Here is a 21,837-nt window from a genome sequence, read left to right on the forward strand (position 1 = left end):
TAGTTTGTAAGGCGGGCGTGGCCACGGCATGCGCGGTGACGTCACATGCAGGCGCATTGAGTTGGTGGCGTGGCTGCTGTTGGGGAAGGGTTGGATGGGCAAAGTACACTTTTTTGAAGGAACAGTTTCTTCCCAAGCAGGTAGCAATTCCCGTACTACCTCATCGGCATCCAGGAAAGTTCTGTGGGTTTGGACACAGCCTGTTCAGTCACATGAAGACCTGTGGCAGAAATCCATAACCCTCAGTAGATGCCATCCTTGAATCGAGGCATGCAGTCTAAAAGACCGCATTGCAAGGTCCAAACAGAGGTTGGGTGATCATTCTGACAAAGGCCTCAATTTATTAATTCCTCAAGCATGACCAAGCTTCCCATTTTAATTCCCTGCCCCACTCCCATTCTTACTTTTTCATTCTTGGCATCCTACACCATTTCATTGAAGCTCAATGGAAGTTCAAAGAACACCAATCTTTCAATAAAGCACTAGGTTCTCCACCTGAAATGTTAACTTTTACCCTCTCTACCAATGTTGTTTGTCCAGCATTTATTTTTTTATATTGGAGTCCTCTATTGCTCCTAGTTCCTCCTCTATCTTTCACCAAATGCAACTCATCGAGAATCTGTTTGCCTGGACGGTCACCTCAGAGTGTCACGGGCTTCCACTATCACAACAATTTCAATATCTTTTTTCCTCATCTTTAAATATCTCCATACATTTGATCCACCATTCCTCCTTCAACTTTATATCCCTACTTGACACTGCCCATAGCACTAGTTCTATACATTTCCTATGCCCTTTACTTTCTGATACCATGGCTCCATTCTCCAGAACCGTCATCCCTTCCCGTTTCCAAAAGAAAGAACACATTTGCATTTTAATAGCATCTTTCACGTCCTCAGGACATTTCAACGTGGCACTGGCGCAGGCCCTATCGTACTGATGACCAATTGGTGTACAGCAAGGCTCCACATACTGTAATGAAATAAATGAATAGTTTGATGGTACATATTGAGGAACAAATGGTCAGTTCATCAGGGAGAACTCCCTTGCTCTTCTATGTTAAAACGCTTTAATGTCCACCTGAATCGACAGATCGTACCCCAGTTAAAAGTCTCGCCCAAATGACAGTAAGTCGGATAATATAGCACACCATCCGCGCTGGAGTGTCAACCCAAGGATGGAATGGCTCTTGAAGCCATAATGACCTACCTCACGTGAGAGTTCAATCAAATGAGCTGAACAAAGAATAGACTACTACTTCTTCCTGCAGTCATTTTATCAGCCCCACCACCAATTACATTCTGGTGCCCTTTATTTTCTGCTGTATGAAGCAATCTGGCTATTCTACGAATTAGGCTATGAATATTGAGCTCTTTGAGAGCTGGGGCCATGAACAGGGGGTCACTGGGTCGCAACAAAGAATGGCAATATAAACTATTAAAATTATTCAGTCATGGCCATCCAGAAAATATCTCAGTACTTCAGCAGGGGGCAGTGTTCTGAGGTTGACTAAGTCTACTCTACATCTAACTGTTCCATACCCGACCTGAATTCTTGATGAGAAATATATCTCTGTATCAACCCATTCTGCACTTTATCAATGTCTTTTATATCCTGAAGTGCAGAAGACAGGTGGAGAAATAACTTACAGCAGGTTTATTATTTAAAATACCAATAGTTAAATCTTTATTTACAAAATAACTTCCGATATACATGTACAAAGTTTCACAGAAACAAGGTTTTCTTTGTTCCACTTTAACAATCCTTCCAAGGAGACAGTCCAACATCCCTGGCAACATCACTGAACACAGTTTCTCAGAGACTTATTACATGTTCATGATGATCTCTCGAGCAGATATTCCCGTCAGGAGCAAGAGCAACACTGGTGCTTGAAATATCACAATGCTGCTTTGTAAAATAACAATTCACCCTCATTTTCAATAAAATAATTTAAAAGTCAAAAGACAGGTGTTCCTCAAAAGAATAGGCTTGAGACAGAGAGAGTTTTGAGTATGTAATGAAGATCAGATTACACCAATGTTTCAATTATTATTTTACTTAGGATGGATATCCAGGGCCTTTTGGAAGTTAGGTTGACTGATGGTGGCCAAGGATTTTCTCCTCTTCTGAAGAGAGTGACTCTCCAGTTCCACAGGGACGTCATCCTTCTCTTGCTGGTCCCAGCAGCTGTCCTTCATACACGTGTCTTGAAAGTATGTGTCAACCAGTTAATTCACTGTGGTTAGCAAGTTGAGCATGATTCTGCCCTCACTCAGTGTCCACATGTTCCCATCAGGAATCACAGGATATTGATCAAGAGTGGGAATCCTGGCTGCTTTCTGATGGTAATTTTACATTCAAGCTAGGCTGCTGTGCACAGACCATCTTGCTACCCCACCACTTCGGTCTTTCCCCTTCTCCCCTCCACCCATGTAGAAAATTTGAAGGGTTACTCTTTATCGACAAGTGAGAGACCACCAGATTACATACTTTTGCGAGAAGGAAAATAGGTAAAAATAATTTCTCGACAGCAAAATTACATTTCTATAATTTGAATTTGGGTGGCTGAGGAGGCCAATTAACTCCTTGCGTTTGATGGTGGTGATGGGGATGCTGCTTGATTGTCAGACATTTTTGTAAGTGCTTGCTATGTCTCTAACCTATCACCTCCAAAAGCCAATTGTTGCAGAAGAGAAGAAAATATTATATTGCTGGTTTGAGGTAACCTTGAACCAAGGTAACCCTTGGTTAAAGGGGAAAGAGAATAATTTGAGGAGGGGAAGAGAGTGGAAAGGAAGACAAGTGAAAGGCTTCTTATTCCATGTACTGAGTTCTTTCCTGTCACTGAGAAACATCAAATTGAGGAGAACCAACTTGGCAAATATTTGTGGGATAAGACATTTGAGAGTAAAAATACATCAGCAATATTTTTATGGCAATATATATTTTACAATATACAATGTTGGACAGTTTAATGGGGATACCACCTCTTCTCCCCACAACTTATTTTTGTGGAAGGGGTCAAAATGATGAAGACTCTAGGTTAATGACGCACAAAACAATAGTGTCTGCATCCATTCAAATGCTTAGTCACAAGTTGTGAATGAAACAGACAGGTGACCCACAAGAGGTTGTCCAAATGAAGCCACAACACCACAGAACATTTAACCCGCCACACAAGAGGTCCGTTGAATGGGTGCGGCAACAACTTGGGAACCATAATCATGTTCCTTACTGTCAACGTGTCCACAATATCTTCATGTATCGTGACATGTAGAGTAAGGAATAGGAGATGGCACAGGGGGACGAAGGTGACCTCCTTCGGCCCTCACCCAATTCTTCAGTTTAGGCTTTCAGATTACAGTCCTCAATGTATTGCACATGGTGCCAATTTTGGACCAAAAAGACGATAGGATTCCAACCCCCCACCACCAAAGAATCTGGATTGCTGCCTTTTTAGCAGAATTCTCTGTCCAGACCTTTTAACAGTTGATATAATGTTGAGTTTGATATCTCCTCCCCTTGCAGCTCGTAAAACAATTGCTCAGGTGCATAGAAGAGGCCGAGTAGAGGAGGCCGAGAGCTAATTAACTGATCATTTTAAATTTAAGCGCCGCAGTCCTGGCATTTATGGATTTTCTTTCCTCCTTCTAGCTGCAGTACTAAGTTTGGTTTAAAACACTGAATTTCAGGCATAGAAACTGCAAAGGTCTCCTCAAGTGAAATATTCAAAGAAAAATTGTAAATAAATTGTTGGTGTAACCCAAAACCTTTTAATAGCAACAGTCAACCCCAACGAATTAACCAAGAATGTTACCACACTTCTCCCAGCGGGTTTTAACCCTTTGTCAACTAGCTTCTGCAAAGAATTTTTGGAGTTGCCTGGGTTTTGATTGAGGCAAAGTTTAAGAAAAGTGCAGAGGAAGCAATAGGCATTGGTTACTCTCATTTTGACCGAAGTAAATATTGTCATGTTGAAACTGAAAATGTCGGCAATCCTGAAATAAAATCAGAAAATGCTGGCAATACACAGCAAGTTAGTCAGCACACGTATAGAGCGAAGGCAGGTTCATTATCCTTGGTCAGAACTCTTGAAACATTAACCTACTTTTACCGACTCAGATATTGTCAGAATGGTGGTGTATTTCCAGCACTATCTGGTTTTATTGCATGTTATTAAATGCACTAGGTACTGATCATCTCTTTTTCCCTTCTCATTCCTTTCAATAATGTTGATGTTTGAAGCCTTCTTCTACTGCACAGGGCCTTATGTGTCTGCTTGCAGCTCCATTAGCATTGTAGGGATTGTACAAAAAGGAAAATGTGAGACACCAGACGAGGCTCCTATTGTCATCTTAGGAGACCTTGGTGGATCAAGACCTTTTAGATGCAAGGGATGAAGAGTGAGAGCCATAGGAGAGGGAAAAGAAAATTCAGTTTATAGTAGTCAACAGGTTCACTCCCTCTCCTCCCCCAAATAGCCCTAGGCACCTAATCCCCTTTGTGCAGGTTTACCCAGGGTGCAGGAACAAAAAGATAGACTTAACCTGCCTTGATCTCTTGGGCTGAGAGGGCGACGGGAGAGACAGAGAGTCAAAAAGCAGGCAACCCCTGTGCAAACGGATGGAACTCTCCAAACAAGTGCATCATCAAACTATTGTGTTTTTTCCTGTTGACCCGTTGTCATTTCAAAGTTTTCCTTTCTTTCCCCCAGAACAAAACAAAACCAAGGAAGGAAGGAAAGAAAGACTTCAACACCTCAGTCGAGGAAGTGCTTTCTGCAGCCGGTTCGGGATCGGTTCGATCGCCGAATGTCGTATTTGGAGTCTCGACATCTTTGACAGACATACACCTCTGGGACATTGGACTTGCGGATCTTGGCACAGGACAGATGGATCCAGGTACCGCACTCGTTGCATTCAATCATTGGCCGGCCAGCAAAGGGCTTCATGCAGTAACACGTCACCAGGTCCCAGGAATCATCATCTGTTCCAAGAAGAAGATTGAATGGTCAATCACAAATCAGATCAACAATAATTTGCATTTATATAGCACATTTCATTAGCTCAGGATGTCCACAGGGCTTTTCATCTTTCAGAGAGATCATTTTTATAAAACATAGGAATAGAAGTAGTTAATTGGTGCACAGTGTAATCCCACAAAGAGCAATGTGATAATGACCAGATAACTTATTTGATCGATGGATAAACATTGACCAGGACATCGGGGAGAACTCACTAATCCCCAGTGAAATAAAGGCCTTGGAATTTTTTATATCCACCTGCGGGGGGCCAAAGGGGCCTTGGTTTGATGTCTCATCCAAACGAGGCATCTCTGATGATGCACCACTCCCTTAGTACTGCCATGGGAGTGTCAGCCTGGATTCTGTGCTCAGGTCACTGGAGTGACAAATGGACCCATGGACTTTGTGGCTCAGTGGCAAGTGGGCCAACCACTGAGCTATAGCTATGAGCTCACTTTTTAAAAAAATATGTTTATCAAGAATTTTTCAACAAAAATTTTAAACCATCCAAACCCCCCCCCCCCCCCCCGTAACAAAAAAGAAAAGAAAAGTCGCATAGCAAGACATAAACATATCAATTCAACATAATACAGAACTTTGTACATTGGATTCCTCCCGCACATATCGACTTTCCCATATGTTTATGTATTTCCTTACTCAGGTGCCCCTAGGAAAAAAAAACCTTCCCCGCCCACCCTTCTTCCCCCCCCCCCGATAGAGACGTCCCCCCTCCCCCCCTGGGTTGCTGCTGCTGCTGACCGACCTCCATCTAACGCTCCGCGAGATAGTCTAGGAACGGTTGCCACCGCCTGGAGAACCCCTGCACAGACCCACACTAACAAGATCCTCCGCCGGGCTACCAGGGACGCAAAGGCCAGGATACCGGCCTCTTTCGCCTCCTGCACTCCCGGCTCGTCCGCCACTCCAAATAGTGCTAGCCCCCAACTTGGCTTGACCTGGACTTTCACCACCTTAGATATAGTTCTCGCAACAGCCCTCCAGAACCCATCCAGTGCCGGGCACGACCAGAACATATGGGCGTGGTTCGCCGGGCTTCCTGAGCACCTCCCACATCTGTCCTCCACCCCAAAGAACCTACTCAGCCTCGCCCCCGTCATATGCGCTCTGTGAATAACCTTAAACTGTATCAGGCTAAGCCTGGCACATGAGGAAGAGGAATTAACCCTACTCAGGGCATCAGCCCACAGACCCTCTTCAATCTTCTCCCCCAACTCCTCCCCCCATTTGCCCTTCAGCTCTTCTACCAAAGCCTATGAGCTCACTTATGATGAATGACCATTCGGATGAGGTAGTGCAAGGTGGCCAGAACTTGTACCAAGTGGATGTCAGGATTCAAGAGACTCCGAGTTTTAGAAGGAAGCTGGTGGTTTGAGAAGTGCAAGAAATGCTTACAACTAAATAACAGACAGCCAAGAACATGTGAACAAGGCAAAGCTTGGTGCCCCTCTTCAGTGTCAACAGTGGCCCCAAACCTCATTGTAACTCATGACCAAAGGCATCGACATTTCTCAGTCCCTTGTTCAAAAAAACACCCCTTGTTTGATCATTCAGCAATCTGCTATTTACCTCAGTACGAGTGGCACTTAACATCTATGGCGTTCTGCTGTTTTGGAACGGGACCGAGCATGACTCAGGTTGTATGATTGATAGGTGGAGATAGATGCAGATAGAGATGGAGATAGATACAGATAGATAGATAGATGAACAGTGATACACCATTTAGCCCCTCAAATATGTTCTGCCATTTAATTAGATCTTTATTATACTTAAATACTCTTGCCCAACAAAAACTGCTTGATGTCAGGTTGGAAATTTTCAGTTGATCCCAACCTCATCAGCTCTTCGGGGTAAGAGATTTCCAGATTTGGACGACCCTCAAGGGATGTGTTTCCTGATATCCTGACCACGATTTACCTTTTTCTAATTTTTAGGTTAAGCCTTTATTCTGGACTCCTCCACCTGAGGAAATAGGGTAGATAATGAGAAACTATCAGATCTAATCTTTGAAACTGAAGGGAATACAAGTCTAGTCCATGAAACAGTTTGGATTTCTCAAATCTGTAACGCAACTATAATCCCTTCAACGTGGCGCTGAGGTCCCAGGTTCGATCCCAGCCCCAGATCACTGTTCTTGTGGATTTTGCACATTCTCCCCATGTCTGCGTGGGTCTCACACCCACAACCCAAAGATGTGCAGGGTAGGTGGATTGACCTCGATAAATTGCCCCTTAATTGTAAAAAAAAAATAATTGGGTCCTCTACATTTTTTTTTAAACATTAGGAAGCTGGAAAGGACTCCTGCATAGGAACTGTCTCTAGTCAGTGAAGAAATAGCTTAGTTTACAAATACAGGTACTGAGACATACAAATCATGAGGGTCCCTTGTTACTGTTGAGTTTGATGACCTCAGCAAGTGTGGCTTTAGGGGCAGCTACAATTCACCTCAGAATCCCTGAAGTAGGGAGGGGCAAATCAAGCAGAATGCCCCCTTCTGGAAAGTGTGTGTAAATTTAACAGTTGTATAATGATGGGATTCCCCACATAGCCTGGGGACACTAGCCTTCTGGTGCTCACCATCAAGACTCACATGAAGAAATGGCAATGGGCAGGATGTATTGAAGGCCATCTGGGAGCAATAGAATCAAACCCCAACATCATTCAGCATTTCAAGAGTAAAGGGAGGAAGAAATAGTCTTGGAAATGTTGGAAAAGAAAGGTGTATCAGATATTACAAAAGTCATTATTTAATTCATTGCAAGGTGTACACTACGAAACAGGGTTAATATGCGGTGAGTTCTACAGGCAGCAGTTTTATCCTGTGCATGTGATTGTAGAGTGTTTGACACAGGGAGTAGCCCGAGCCGATCAGGAGTAGTGAGTACTGTCCCCAGAATTTCAATTAATTGTAGGTGTGTGATATTTCTATACAATATCTCCTTGAACAATGAAAAATAGGATTGTAGATTGATGAAACTAGGGTCAAGTCATGGAGATTACCAGTCCCTCGGAGTTCTGGATGCTATCCTCTGCCACTAGTCCTAGTGGGCACACGTGTCACTAGTATTAGTGATTATCATTCATCACTAGTTCTGGCAGTTAGAAACCTGGTGCTTAAAAGGCTGACACTGGTACTACCTGGTGGTTGGTTGCTAGTTTTGATGGTTAGGTCTGTCAGTATTGCCACCTGAATGGAGCAATCTCCAACCTTGTCCATTAGTCAGCTTGTTGTCATGCTCATTGCAATCTGTTACTAGTATTATAATAATAATAATTTGTATTAATGTCACAAGTAGGCTTACATTAACACTGCAATGGAGTTATTAATGATTACGGGTCTGTCATTGGTGACAGCCCTTTTGTTAGCTCAAGTGAACAGTTTTAGCCCTGCACACACCACTGATCAAACCTGCAAATTTCTTGTCCCCACAACACAGTCCCTCATTGGAATCGGAATTAAACCGAGACACAGGGAGCTCACATTGAGTCTGCATTATAGACACACATCTAAGTACAACAGTTTGTGGCAGGCAATTATTTGGTGTTCGAAATGTTCACTTACCAGAATCCACCATGATGTCCTCATCATTCCCAGTTGTGTCCACGTCCCTGAACACAACCTGCTTTCCCTGGCGGAAAACAGTCCTCTGTCGCTCCATTTTCTCACATTTTATTGTTTCATTCAGGGCATCTGTCAGAGAGGTCCGCAGAAAAAGACTGTCCTGACCGGTGCTTGGAGAGTCTGTGAGGGGCTCCTGGGCGAGTGGATGCTGGACAAGGGGCACTGGAGTGAGCAGCTGCTGGGTGAGAGGCTCCTGGGCGAGTGGATGCTGGACAAGGGGTTCTGGAGTGAGCAGCTGCTGGGTGAGAGGCTCCTGGGCGAGTGGATGCTGGACAAGGGGCTCTGGAGTGAGTGACTGCTGGGCGAGAGATTCCTGGGCGAAGGATTGCTGGGTGAGGGGCTCCTGGGTGAGGGGCTCCTGGGCAAGGGGCTCCCGGGCGAGAGGCTGCTGGAGGCTAGGTTGCTGGGCGAGAGGCTCCCGGGCGAGAGGCTGCTGGAGGCTAGGTTGCTGGGCGAGAGGCTCCTGGGCGAGAGGCTCCCGGATGAGAGGCTGCTGGAGGCTAGGTTGCTGGGCGAGAGGCTCCTGGGAGAGAGGCTCCTGGGCGAGAGGCTGCTGGGCGAGAGGCTGCTGGGCGAGAGGCTGCTGGGCGAGAGGCTGCTGGGCGAGAGGCTGCTGGGCGAGAGGCTGCTGGGCGAGAGGCTGCTGGGCGAGAGGCTGCTGGGCGAGAGGCTGCTGGGCGAGAGGCTGCTGGGCGAGAGGCTGCTGGGCGAGAGGCTGCTGGGCGAGAGGCTGCTGGGCGAGAGGCTCCTGGGCGAGAGGCTCCTGGGCGAGAGGCTCCTGGGCGAGAGGCTCCTGGGCGAGAGGCTCCTGGGCGAGAGGCTCCTGGGCGAGAGGCTGCTGGGCGAGAGGCTGCTGGGCGAGAGGCTCCTGGGCGAGAGGCCGCTGGGAAATAGATGATGGTGCCGCATCCTCTGCTCCCCGATCAGTAGAGTTTGGGTTAGTTTCTGCAGCCACGTTAGATGGCTCCTTCTTGACTCTCTGCTCAACCTGGGGTTCTGCTATCTTTGGGCTGCACTCCTTTGCCCTCACCTCATGCCTCCTCTTCACTTTCTCAGACTTCCTGCGGTTGAAGGGGGGCAGCATGAAGCTGCCTGATTTGTGATGTTTTAGGAACGAGTACGGTTTGGCTCGTTTGAAGCCGGTGAAAGTTTTCCTGCCTTTATTTGTGTCTGGGACAGAGAGCGGGAGGTCCCAGGGTTCACTCTCTGCAGTGCTGCCTGTGCTGTTGGGAGGGCTGGAGCTCGCCCGTAGAGGCACCTCCTGAAAAAGGAGAAAAACAGCAGATCATTAAACGTTTGTACAGTTTCACCTCACATCATGTCAGTGAATAATGAGGAGTCAGCTGAGCATTCTTGGGGTTTAAGTCCCACACAAGTGATTTAAGCACACAGTCTAAGTTAATACTCAGGCAGTGCTGAGAGAGTGTGGCACTCTCATAAGTTTGGACAGGACAGGGTCCTATCTGCCCTCACCTGAAAATAAACGGTCCCATTACGTTATTTCAAAGAGGATCAGGGAAACTCTCCCTGGTATGCTGGATTACTTTTAATCCCTCAACTAACAGCACTAAAAGATAGATTATTTGATCATTAATTAATTTTTCTGGAAGCTAGCTGTGCACAAATTGGCTGTCACATTTCTTACATTACAGTATTAGCTATCAAATGTTTTGGAGCATCCAGAGATTGTGATAAGTGCTATATGTAAATGTTTCCTTTTATTTGAACGTATCTGCCCTAACCTCTACAGAGACTTAGCCAGCAAGAGGCTGCTCACAGCTGGCGAAATCCATGAAAACCAGCACCTCAGAATGGAGATACAGCTTCCAGATACAGCTCAGCTGCACAGAGTCAAACGGAACATTTCTTTAGCCAAACATCCCTGGTTTTCTTTGGGAATTGGCACATTCCAAGCAACATGCTCAGAATACCACAACATCAACAGGAAAACAAAGAGTTCTACCCATAAAAAATAAGAAACCGATTGCACTCAACTATTCACTCAAAATGTATGGCCGGGGGGTGGGGGGTTCCCCTTAATTAGGGGAAGATAATAATTGGGTACTCTAAATTTATTAAAAATAAGATGTCACCCCTGGGTACACACTATAAGTGTCTCTATGAGAGTTGCAGCTTCTGTCTGACCGGTTCATTTTCACCTGGCAACAATCAGAGAACCCTCTCCCCTCCTCCCACTCCACATCACCCCATTATGCAGCATGTGCAAAGCTTCAGACCTTCTGTAGTCTGTAACAAAATCAGACAAGTGTAACAATTTATTATTCTCGGGTGTAAGGACACTGATGAGGACACTTGGGAAAACAGACATCGGGGCTTCTCATCCCTTGGTCAGCCCCCTTTCCTCGCCAGTGGGCACTAACTCATTCTGGGATACATTTTTGTAGATACCGACTCCTCTCTGGTATTTAGCTATGAGGAGCGGTTGAATAAACTCGGTTTGTTCTCACTGGAACGAAGGAGGTTGAGGGGCGACCTGATAGAGGTCTACAAAATTATGAGGGGCATAGACAGAGTGGATAGTCAGAGGCTTTTCCCCAGGGTAGAGGGGTCAATTACTAGGGGGCATAGGTTTAAGGTGCGAGGGGCAAGGTTTAGAGTAGATGTACGAGGCAAGTCTTTTTACACAGAAGGTAGTGGGTGCCTGGAACTCGCTACCGGAGGAGGTGGTGGAAGCAGGGACGATAGTGACATTTAAGGGGCATCTTGACAAATACATGAATAGGATGGGAATAGAGGGATACGGACCCAGGAAGTGTAGAAGATTGTAGTTTAGTCGGGCAGCATGGTCGGCACGGGCTTGGAGGGCCGAAGGGCCTGTTCCTGTGCTGTACATTTCTTTGTATCTCAATCAAGCAGTCACTGTCACCAGGCAGAGTGACAAACAGCTGAATTAGATCTCAGCCAAGCTCACCTTATATAATCTGAAGTGCATGATTACATACATACAAACATATATATTAGGTGCAGGAATAAGCCATTTGTCCCCTCAAACCTACTCCGCCATCTGACAAGATCATGACTAATCAGATTGTAGCCTCTACTTTCCTACTATCTACTCCCTATACCCTTTGACTTCTTTATCAGGCAAGAATCTATCTAACTCAGAAAAATATTCAACAAACCAGCCTCCGAAGCGCTCTGGGGAAGAAATTTCCACAGACTAATGACCCTCGGAGAAGAAATTCTCCCCGTCTTAGTCTTAAATGGGAGACTCACTTTTAAATTGTATCCCCTAGATCTAGTCTTCCCCACATGGGGAAACATCCATTCAACATCTCCAGTTACCTTCTGGTGACGAGGAGCAGGGACCCTGGCTAAATTCTGCCCTCCCTAGGTAGGGGCACTGAGGCCAACTGTTCTTCCCCTATCGCCACCCCAGCTGAGGTCAACTAATTCCACATGGAATTACTAGGGCTGGTTTAGCACAGTGGGCTAAATAGCTGGCTTGTAATGCAGAACAAGGCCAGCAGCGTGGGTTCAATTCCCGTACCGGCCTCCCCGAACAGGCGCTGGAATGTGGCGACTAGGGGCTTTTCACAGTACTTCATTGAAGACTACTTGTGACAATAAGCGATTATTATTATTAATTCAGCTCAGATAATAAATTCATTCAGCACAGAAAGAGACAATTTGACACCCAGTATCTATACTGCCTCTTTGAAAAAGCTAACCTATTAGTCTGACTCTTCTTTCTCTTTCCCCTTCCCCAAGGGACAGAATAAAAGATTGGGGTTTGAAACAGGACCGTTCAAAGGGCAGCACGGTGGTGCAGTGGTTAGCACTGCTGCCTCACGCCGCCGAGGACCCGGGTTCGATCCATGCCCTTGTGGAGTTTGCACATTCTCCCCCGTCTGCGTGGATCTCACCCCGATAACCCAAAATGACGTACAGGGTGGATGATTGGCCACTATTCTGTTGGCCACCCCCAAAATAGAAGAAAGGAAACAAACTTAGGGACAAAGCCAAAAAGGGCTGCTCCTGTTAGGGCACTGCCCAAACATAACAAAGATCAACAGAAACTTAAAAACATCAATTAAGAGTGCAATTAAAAGGGTCAATAAAGCATCCCAACCCCTACGGTGCCCACCGTGTACAGAAGATAGGTGGATTGGCCATGCTATATTGCCCCAATTGAGTGCTCTAAAAATGTTTTTTTTAAAGAAACAGGACCAGTTCAACTCACTTCTTGAGGGTAGGGTATGTACCCAGCATACACCAAGACAAAAGTACAGAATTTGTTAAAATCTTCCACTGTCCTGCATCTCTTATCTGTTGGAGTGTAATCCTGGAGAGAAGGGAGAGAGAAAGAGAGAGACAAAGTTAGAGAATAATCTGTGCAACCAGTACCGACATACTATAGCTCTGTACTGGTCGTCATGTGTGTTAGCACAGCTATATGTGTTTTCTTCCTTCATCACTGAAGGGGGTCAATGCACAAGATTGTACCCAAGTGCGAGATTACACATTTTCCTGAGCCTCGCTTTAGGCACTCCACAACAATCACAAACAATTCAAACCTTCAACATCTAAACAAAGTCATGTTCAAAATCAGCCAGGGTTTCTTCCGTTATCTAGTAGTGGTTTGCAGAGATAGTGCGACAGAAGGAGGGGTCAGATTCTTGCTTTGTGCCACCCCCATGATTTCCAAAATATTTAACAGCGAGTGGAATTTTTGTTCAAGCTCTTTTCAGATAAGTGGCACTGGGGTAGGGTATTGTCACTGCGTGTGAACAGAAAATGCACCTGGCGAAGCAGCTTTACTATGCCAATAGTGTCAAATAAATGCAAGTTGTTGCTGCCCAACACTGGATTCTTGTGAATACAGAGGTCAGTCCTCGCTTGCTGGCGAGACTGCAATTTATGCAGTGAATCTTAAATAATAATCTCAAGATTAATGATGTGCCAATGGCAGTGCAGTGCACAGGTGGGAAGAGCCTGTTTAGAGTCAGGGTGCTCAACAAAGATAATATGCATCCCTGTTAATTTATACAGCTTCAATTTTGCAAAGGACCGGGACATCTTTCATGGACACTTCATAAAAAAACCGAATTGGACAATCAATCAGGTTTTTGTCATTGGTGCTCGCGCGCGAGGTACAACAAAACAAAGTCATTGTAGGTAAATCACAATGTGCTTCATTTGTACAGCCTGAACCTCCCCGATATTTCCTGACACTGCTTGGGAGCAGCCCGCGGGAAGATCCAGGCTCCCCGTTAATCAAGGCACCCAGTCTCCAGAATTATTACACTCCATCGTATCACACAGCATCACATGCTATTTGTCCTCCTGGGTGTTTAACAGACTGCCTCACATTCGTGTTAAAATTACGGGAATGGGATTAATGCTGGGGGGGGGGGGGGGGGGGTCCGGAAAACCCTGTAGAGGGACCAGAGGGAACAGCCGACCTCTGCCATCCCCACCACCCCACCCCACCCAGTTCAGCTATCAAACCAGGTCAGCCAACTCCCACTCGCCGCAAAATGAGATCGTCCATGTGAAAAATGACACCCCGTCTGACAGTCTCAGCAATAAACACAGTTCCACGGATCAGAAAACAGGACCGCTTATCAGCCTAGCACCCTCCCCACCCACCAACCCCAGACTGACCGGCTTGCTCCTCATACCCAGTTGGATATGTGTGACCAGGGAATCCACCCACATGGGGCAGTGTCCCTCTCCCCACAATACGACATCTCCGTTGTACATTCCGTACACATTACAACATTTAACAAAGGGGTTGATTCATTCGTGTATATTTAATACAATTTACGACCAGGTAAACCCTTTTTCATTTCAACATATACTAAAAGGCCATGGGGGGGGGGGGGGGGGGGGGGGGGACATCCCAATGGAGGAAGATTTTTCTTGGTGCTTTTAAACAAAAACATAGTGGGGACAATCTGGATTAGTAAAATCCAGGCGGGGTTGGGGAAGAGGGAGGGAGGTCACATTGCAGAACGATGAAACAGGCAAATACTATTATTATTTGAGTAAAGGAGGGAGGGAGGACGGGGAAAAGGGACGGGTCAGGCAAGATGGCGAATATTCATCATTAAAAAACACACACACACCGGGATTGGCGATCTCGGAGGAACAGACAGACACTGGGAGGGGAGGGGATTTGAAAGAAAAAGACAGCATTGATTTAAAAGGGAAATGTCCCCCTCCCGTGACAATAAATCCCTAACTTCAGATGGAGTCACCACAGCAAGGGAAGGGGGAGGGGGCAGATTTGTACCAACCTATCTGCTCCGCTTGTAACAGGGGGTTTAAAACATATAATTGTATTTGGTAAATTGACAAGATGGCGCAACGCAACTACTCTAATCAGAAACCTGTGGGTCTGAAATCGACCCGACTGTCGGCAGAAATCGACCACCATTCTAAAGAGGGGTTTCTTTCAAATCAAACACAATTCCCACCCACGGGCGATCCCACAACCTCTGCCTCTTTCAAAATTAATGTTGCAGAATTACCTCCGAGTCGAAAGTTGAAGGCGAAGCGGAATCCATGTCTGTAAGGGAAAGAGAAAAACAATTAGGGTTTTTTTTTATTGTACTCCCCCCCCCGCCCCCCGAAGAGATTTGAAAAGTGTGAGGGGGGGGGGTGAATGTGGGTGGAGGAGAGAAAAAATGCCTAGGGCGAGCTAGCTGGAGGAGTTCATGGGTGTTGGGAGAAATCGCCATGGAGAATAAGGATGGCAGATCAAACTTAAAAGTTACCCCGAATACTACCACCCCTATCCCTCCGCCCCCCCCCCCATCATTCGTCCATCATCATCACCCCCCTCCTGTTTTTCTGGTTAAATGTGTAAAGATAGCCCCGATGGGAACCGGGAATGTAATCCTTGGGAGCCTTTTATGTTTATTTCGCAAGACTCAACAGTAGAAAAGCGAACGAGACCAGACTGGCGTAGAGAGTGTGGGGGGCGGGGAGAGAGAGAGAGAGAGGGAATGGTAAACCTCCCGGTTTAAACAGTGGGGGTGGGGGTAAAATGTTTTCAGAGCATGGGAATAATAAACCGGCCCACTGTGACTCCCCATCAATGTTGCCACCTCGCCCTCTCCATCCGAGAAATTAACACGAATTAATTACAAAGGGAGGGAGGGAACGGAAGAAATCCCCCCACAATAAAAAAAAATACGCCCGCTCCGCCTGATGTTTGCCTGCAATTTATCCGAATTGAAGGAAGGGGAAGAAAGTTACCAATCGCTTAAACGTAGCATTTTAAAAGGCAAAGAGCGAGGGGGAGAAATGCAAGGATCCGGAGCCCACCTTGGAAAGATTCTCGGCTGACACGATTTGTCATTCGGAATAAAAGGTTCTCCCACATTCGAGGCTTGACGGTAACGTTATTCCTCCAGATTTTAATCGGTTTCCAGAAAGAAAATAATTATTAAAAATAAATGGATACCTTTCCCCCGCCGAATGGTACAATGTAACAAAATCCTGATGTCAACCCTTAATCTTCATGTAAATGAGGTCCCTTCCACCAGCCTGGCAGCCTCGGGGGGTGGGACATCGATTAATCTTCCCAACACAGCGTATATTTCTTTTTAAAACAACTTCACTTGCACGCACACACCACGATTAATCTCTATTTTTGCCATCCTGTACATGCCCCCTGTTTATGATAGCCTAACTAATGGTTTTAGATAAATCCAAAGTGTGCTTCCTACCTCTCCCTCTAAGCGTGTTTGTCGTCCAACCCAACCCCCCTGAAATAGTTGCAAGCAGGAATTTGCAAGAAGTTTTTTTCTAAAAAAACACACCCCTTATCTCCAAATTCGCCTCCAAAGTGGACGGAGGGAGATGGGAAGGTCGGACGGACGGGCTGTTGTGAGTCGATTCCCGGTGAGTGCAGCTGATTAATGCCGCTGCAAGTTTGCTTCCGATTTCCCTTTGCCTCCGGATCCTCCCTCTCTTATTCCAGGGGAGGCGGGCGGGGGGAGGTAGTGGAGACGGAAAGAAGACCGCTCCGGGAAACAGAACCCTGTTCCCCACCCCCTTGTCAGCCCCCCCTGTCAGCCCCCCCTCTGTCAGTCCCCCCCCCCCTTGCAGTCCCCCGCCCCTCTGTCAGCCCCGCTGTCAGCCACCCCTCTGTCAGCCCCCCCTCTGTCAGTCCTCCCCCCCGTTAGTCCCCCCCTCTGTCAGCCCCCCCTCTGTCAGCCCCCCCTCTGTTAGTCCCCCCCCTGTCAGTCCTCCCGCCCGTTAGTCCCCCCCCCTGTCAGTCGCCCCGTCTGTCAGTCCCCTCCTCCTGTCAGTCCCCCCTCTGTCAGCCCCCCCCTGTCAGTCCCTTCCTCCTGTTAGTTCCCCCCTCTGTCAGCCCCCCCATGTCAGTCACCCCCCCTGTCAGCCCCCCCTGTCAGCCCCCCCCTCTGTCAGTCCACTCCTCCTGTCAGTGCCCCCCCGTGTCAGTCCCACCCCATGTCAGTCACCCCCCCTGTCAGTCCCCCCCCCCTGTCAGTCCCACCCCCCGTTAGCCCCCCCCTGTCAGTCGCCCCCTCTGTCAGTCCCCTCCTCCTGTCAGTCGCCCCCTCTGTCAGTCCCCCCCTGTCAGCCCCCCCCCTGTCAGTCCCCACCCGCCCTGTCAGTCCCCACCCCCTGTCAGTCCCCCCCCTGTCAGTCCCCACCCGCCCTGTCAGTCCCCACCCCTGTCAGCCCCCCCCTGTCAGTCCCCACCCGCCCTGTCAGTCCCCACCCCTGTCAGCCCCCCCCCCCTGTCAGTCCCCCCCCTGTCAGTCCCTTCCTCCTGTTAGTCCCCCCCTCTGTCAGCCCCCCCTGTCAGTCCACTCCTCCTGTCAGTCCCCCCCCCTCTGTCAGTCCCCCCCCCTCTGTCAGTCCCCCCCCTCTGTCAGCCCCCCCTGTCAGTCCACTCCTCCTGTCAGTCCCCCCCCTCTGTCAGTCCCCCCCCCCCCCTCTGTCAGTCCCCCCTGTCAGTCCCCCCTCTGTCAGTCCCGCCCCCCTGTCAGTCCCCCCCCTGTCAGTCCCCCCCCCTGTCAGTCCCCCCCCTGTCAGTCCCCCCCCCTGTCAGTCCCCCCCCTGTCAGTCCCCCCCCCTGTCAGTCCCCCCCCCCCCCTGTCAGTCCCCCCCCCCCCCTGTCAGTCCCCCCCCCTGTCAGTCCCCCCCCCCTGTCAGTCCCCCCCCCCTGTCAGTCCCCCCCCCCTGTCAGTCCCCTCCTCCTGTTAGTCCCCCCCTCTGTCAGCCCCCCCCTGTCAGCCCCCCCTGTCAGCCCCCCCTGTCAGTCCACTCCTCCTGTCAGTCCCCCCCCCTGTCAGCCCCCCCTGTCAGTCCCCCCCCTCTGTCAGTCCCCCCCCTCTGTCAGTCCCCTCCTCCTGTTAGTCCCCCCCTCTGTCAGCCCCCCCTGTCAGCCCCCCCTGTCAGTCCACTCCTCCTGTCAGTCCCCCCCCCTCTGTCAGTCCCCCCCCCTGTCAGTCCCCCCCCGTCAGTCCCCCCCCTGTCAGTCCCCCCCTCTGTCAGCCCCCCCCTGTCAGCCCCCCCTGTCAGTCCCCCCCCCCTCTGTCAGTCCCCCCCCCCTGTCAGTCCCCCCCCGTCAGTCCCCCCCCTGTCAGTCCCCCCCCCTGTCAGTCCCCCCCTCTGTCAGTCCCCCCCTCTGTCAGTCCCCCCCCCCGTCAGTCCCCCCCCCCTGTCAGTCCCCCCCCCTGTCAGTCCCCTCCTCCTCAGTCCCCCCCCGTCAGTCCGCCCCTCTGTCAGCCCCCCCCCCCGTCAGTCCCCTCCTCCTCAGTCCCCCCCCCGTCAGTCCGCCCCTCTGTCAGCCCCCCCCCCCGTCAGTCCCCTCCCCTGTCAGTCCCCCCCTCTGTCAGCCCCCCCCCCTCTGTCAACCCCCCCTCTGTCAGTCCCCCCCGTGTCAGTCCCCCCCCCTCTGTCAGTCCCCCCCTCTGTCAGTCCCCCCCCCCCTGTCAGCCCCCACCCCCCTGTCAGCCCCCACCCCTCTGTCAGTCCCCCCTCCCTCTGTCTGCCCCCTGTGTCAGTCCCCCCCTCTGTCAGTCCCCCCTCCCTCTGTCTGCCCCCTGTGTCAGTCCCCCCCTCTGTCAGTCCCCCCTCCCTCTGTCTGCCCCCTGTGTCAGTCCCCCCCTCTGTCAGTCCCCCCTCCCTCTGTCTGCCCCCTGTGTCAGTCCCCCCCTCTGTCAGTCCCCCCCTCTGTCTGCCCCCTGTGTCAGTCCCCCCCTCTGTCTGCCCCCTGTGTCAGTCCCCCCCTCTGTCTGCCCCCCCGTGTCAGTCCCCCCCCCTGTCAGTCCCCCCCACTCTGTCTGCCCCCCGTGTCAGTACCCCCTCTGTCAGTCCCCCCCCCTCTCTCAGTCCCCCCCCCTCGTGTCAGTCCCCCCCTCGTGTCAGCCCCCCCCCCTCGTGTCAGTCCCCCTCCCCTCCCCCCCCCCCCCCATGTCGGTCCTCCCCTCCCCCCCTTGGTTTCTCCCCGTCCCCAGTCAGCACCTCCAGCCTTGGAGCGGAGGGTATAATCCGGGGCGGGGCGGGGCGGGGGGGGGGGTTATGAATTGCCCTGTTACTTGCTTCATCCCCTTGTTCCTGAATAACAAAGACTGGTTCTAGGTGTTGTATATATTTTTTCTCAAGGGTCCGGGAGTCGCTCCTTTTGCAGTGACAAAGGTTTTGCAATGGGTGTCGCCGGGGCGAGTGGTTCTCCGGCTCCTTTCTTGTACATCTGCGATTTCCACGTGTCGGGGAGACTGGGAGAGGGAGTTTCAGCCTCCATGGGGCCCACGTCACCAGTATTCACTCTCCCTCCCTCCCTCCCGCACACAGATGAGGGACTATTTTTGGCTTTTAATTCAACCAGATCTTTATGAAAGTCGACACTTGTGGTGAAACGTTGCAGCGCTCCGTGCGGGTTGTTTATACCCGTGTAAGGCAGAAACTATGTTCCAATTTTATATTAATCGCACAACATGGTGATTGTTTTTCAAAGTGATCCGACGGTTGCGTGGAATTTTGGCGGAGCTCTCGATAGAATAACGATGCCCCGCAGTCAGTTCCAGGCTGGAATGTAATCCAGGATTTCAGTTAGTGTCCCCGGGAGTGAGTTGTCCAGGCTGAGATTGAATCGACGGGTTCAGGTAGGTTGATATACCTCTATCACCTTTCAGCGAGTGGAGAGGGCGTTGAGAAAAACATCTTTTACATTGACGGTTGTTGGAACTTGGAATGCTTTGAGTTATTCCAAGTACTTTGCCATTGAGATATTTTCTACGTTTAAAAGGTACTAAATTAATGCAAGATGTCGTTTTTAATGGATAATCTAGAGAAACGCATGATGCCGAGGAATACCCAGGGTCCAGGGGTTGAAAGTGGGAATTATAGAATCAATTTAAATTGCTGTAATGGAAAACCAGCACAGGTTTGATGGGCCGAATGGCCTTTTGGCCACTAACATTTTGTGATTTAATTGCGGTTGTTCTTCATCATACATTGCATGAGTTTAGTCTTGGGTCATTCATTCTGAAAATAATTCTGCCATTTTTCATTAAGAGGGATTTAAAAAAAATAAATTTAGGGTACCCAATTCATTTTTTCCAATTCAGGGACAATTTAGCATGGCCAATTCACCTATCTTTAATTGTGGGGGCGAAACCCACGCAAACACGGGGAGAATGTGCAAACTCCACAAGGACAATGACCCAGAGCCGGGATCGAACCTGGGACCTCAGCGCCACGAGGCAGCAGTGCTAACCACTACACCACCATGCTGCCTCCAATTAAGATGGTTTTCTTTCACCTGCTACATTTTAACTGGTGCTATATCTGATTGGGGCGGATTAATATTCTAATGAAGCAATCCAAACAACCGGCAATTAACCGACATAACTGCGTCACAAGATTACATTATTTTTTAACAAAAATAAACTTTATTCTGAATCAAAAATAATTTTACATTAAAGCTTGAGACATGTGCTACAATCCTCCTGAGAGTTCCCTTTCCTTACAAAATCTTCAATGTTCAATCACTTCTCCTGGGACCAATTCAAAAGGTGTACCACAGCCGACTGGAATTCACTCTGGTTTCTCTTCAGCATTCCAGCTATTTTCCATGGTACAAGATTTCATGGGAGAACCTTCCATTAATCTTTGACTAAGAGACTCTCCAATTTCTTTACCAGCCTCACAACTCTGGATTCCAGAGTTCAAGCATGGGCCTCCCTGTGACTCTTGTTAAAATATCAGAAAACATCCTTTATTTCCAATAGGCTGCCCCTGTGGTTTTAAACGACAACCAAACTGATTATTTCCAGAACTGCAACAATATTATAGCTCCCTATTATTGAGTCTAACTGTAGATTTCTTCTTTTGTCTTATACGGAATACCAGCTCCCACTCGCAGCGGCCTGCATCATGAATGATAGATCTAGCATTTTTCCTACCTTGCGTGTAGGTGCAGCCTTTTCTCTTGACTCCCAACGGGCTACAAACCACATAAGACTCAAAGCTAGCATGGTTTCTTAGCTGCGTTTCCAAACATCAAACCAATTTTGCCTGCTGGTTATGCTCTAACTGAATTCGCATACAGATAAGATGGTGCTGGAGCATGGTGACTCTCTACGAGCTCTCTCCCACAGGTCCTCTTCCTCCGTCTCATAATTATCGTATGTCCTATGTTTTTTCATGTATGGAATGATCTGTCTGGACTGTACGCAGAACAATACTTTTCACTGTACCTCGGTACATGTAACAAATCAAATCAAGATAACTCAAACCAAAGATACCCACTAAGCTCCACCTATCTCCATGGCAATTTGAAAGACCTGGCCTGTTCCCATCCAGAAATGCCAATGAACTACTTTGAATACCAAAACTTTCCTTGATTTTGGGACACCACATGAATTACTTATCCTTGACTGGAATGACTGCAAACTCCTAGTCTTTAGCTACATAAGCTCACCTGCTGTTTAGGATTTTTGCCTTTTCTTGCTGTTGACCTCTAAGTCAACATGCCCCAACCATTTAAGTGTAATAAACTCCAAGCTTATTTGAATTGTATTTACTTCAGGGTTGTTTTTATTAGTTTCTCAACCAGATAACCTAATTTTCTGCAGTTAAAAATTTGAACTGCTAAATTTGAAAGTCATATTCTAAAACATGAATGAATTAGATATTTGTACCACTAGGTAATCTTTCAGTG

General features: G+C 48.5%; 2 protein-coding genes across 6 annotated transcripts in view; one reads left to right on the forward strand and one right to left on the reverse strand.

Annotated features, from left to right (window-relative positions):
* Positions 1 to 1,655: 1,655 nt before the first annotated feature.
* LOC140392636 (uncharacterized) lies at positions 1,656 to 16,257 on the reverse strand. Of its 2 annotated transcripts, XM_072478080.1 has the most exons (5): positions 15,960 to 16,257; positions 15,161 to 15,198; positions 12,868 to 12,969; positions 8,604 to 9,924; positions 1,656 to 4,986 (listed from the first exon to the last, which is right to left on the reverse strand). In XM_072478080.1, exons 1-5 carry the CDS (start codon positions 16,015 to 16,017, stop codon positions 4,760 to 4,762), a joined length of 1,746 nt encoding a protein of 581 aa, XP_072334181.1. In that variant the 5' UTR covers positions 16,018 to 16,257; the 3' UTR covers positions 1,656 to 4,759. The 2 variants fall into 2 exon arrangements, with proteins under 2 accessions (XP_072334181.1, XP_072334179.1); XM_072478078.1 differs by lacking the exon at positions 15,960 to 16,257 and having other exon boundaries at positions 15,161 to 15,395.
* A 143-nt stretch (positions 16,258 to 16,400) lies between these two features.
* klhl21 (kelch-like family member 21) overlaps positions 16,401 to 21,837 on the forward strand; it is a 39,721-nt gene continuing 34,284 nt past the window's right edge. For 2 of the 4 annotated variants that reach the window (XM_072478083.1, XM_072478082.1), the window contains exons 1-2: positions 16,425 to 16,538; positions 19,630 to 19,777. The gene's annotated coding sequence lies outside the window, so the exon portion shown is untranslated. Of the gene's footprint in view, positions 16,539 to 19,206; positions 19,778 to 21,837 lie in introns of those variants that run through there. The other 2 variants (XM_072478084.1, XM_072478081.1) reach the window with 2 other exon arrangements.

Source organism: Scyliorhinus torazame, chromosome 16, assembly GCF_047496885.1.
Source record: "Scyliorhinus torazame isolate Kashiwa2021f chromosome 16, sScyTor2.1, whole genome shotgun sequence".
NCBI lineage: Eukaryota > Metazoa > Chordata > Chondrichthyes > Carcharhiniformes > Scyliorhinidae > Scyliorhinus > Scyliorhinus torazame.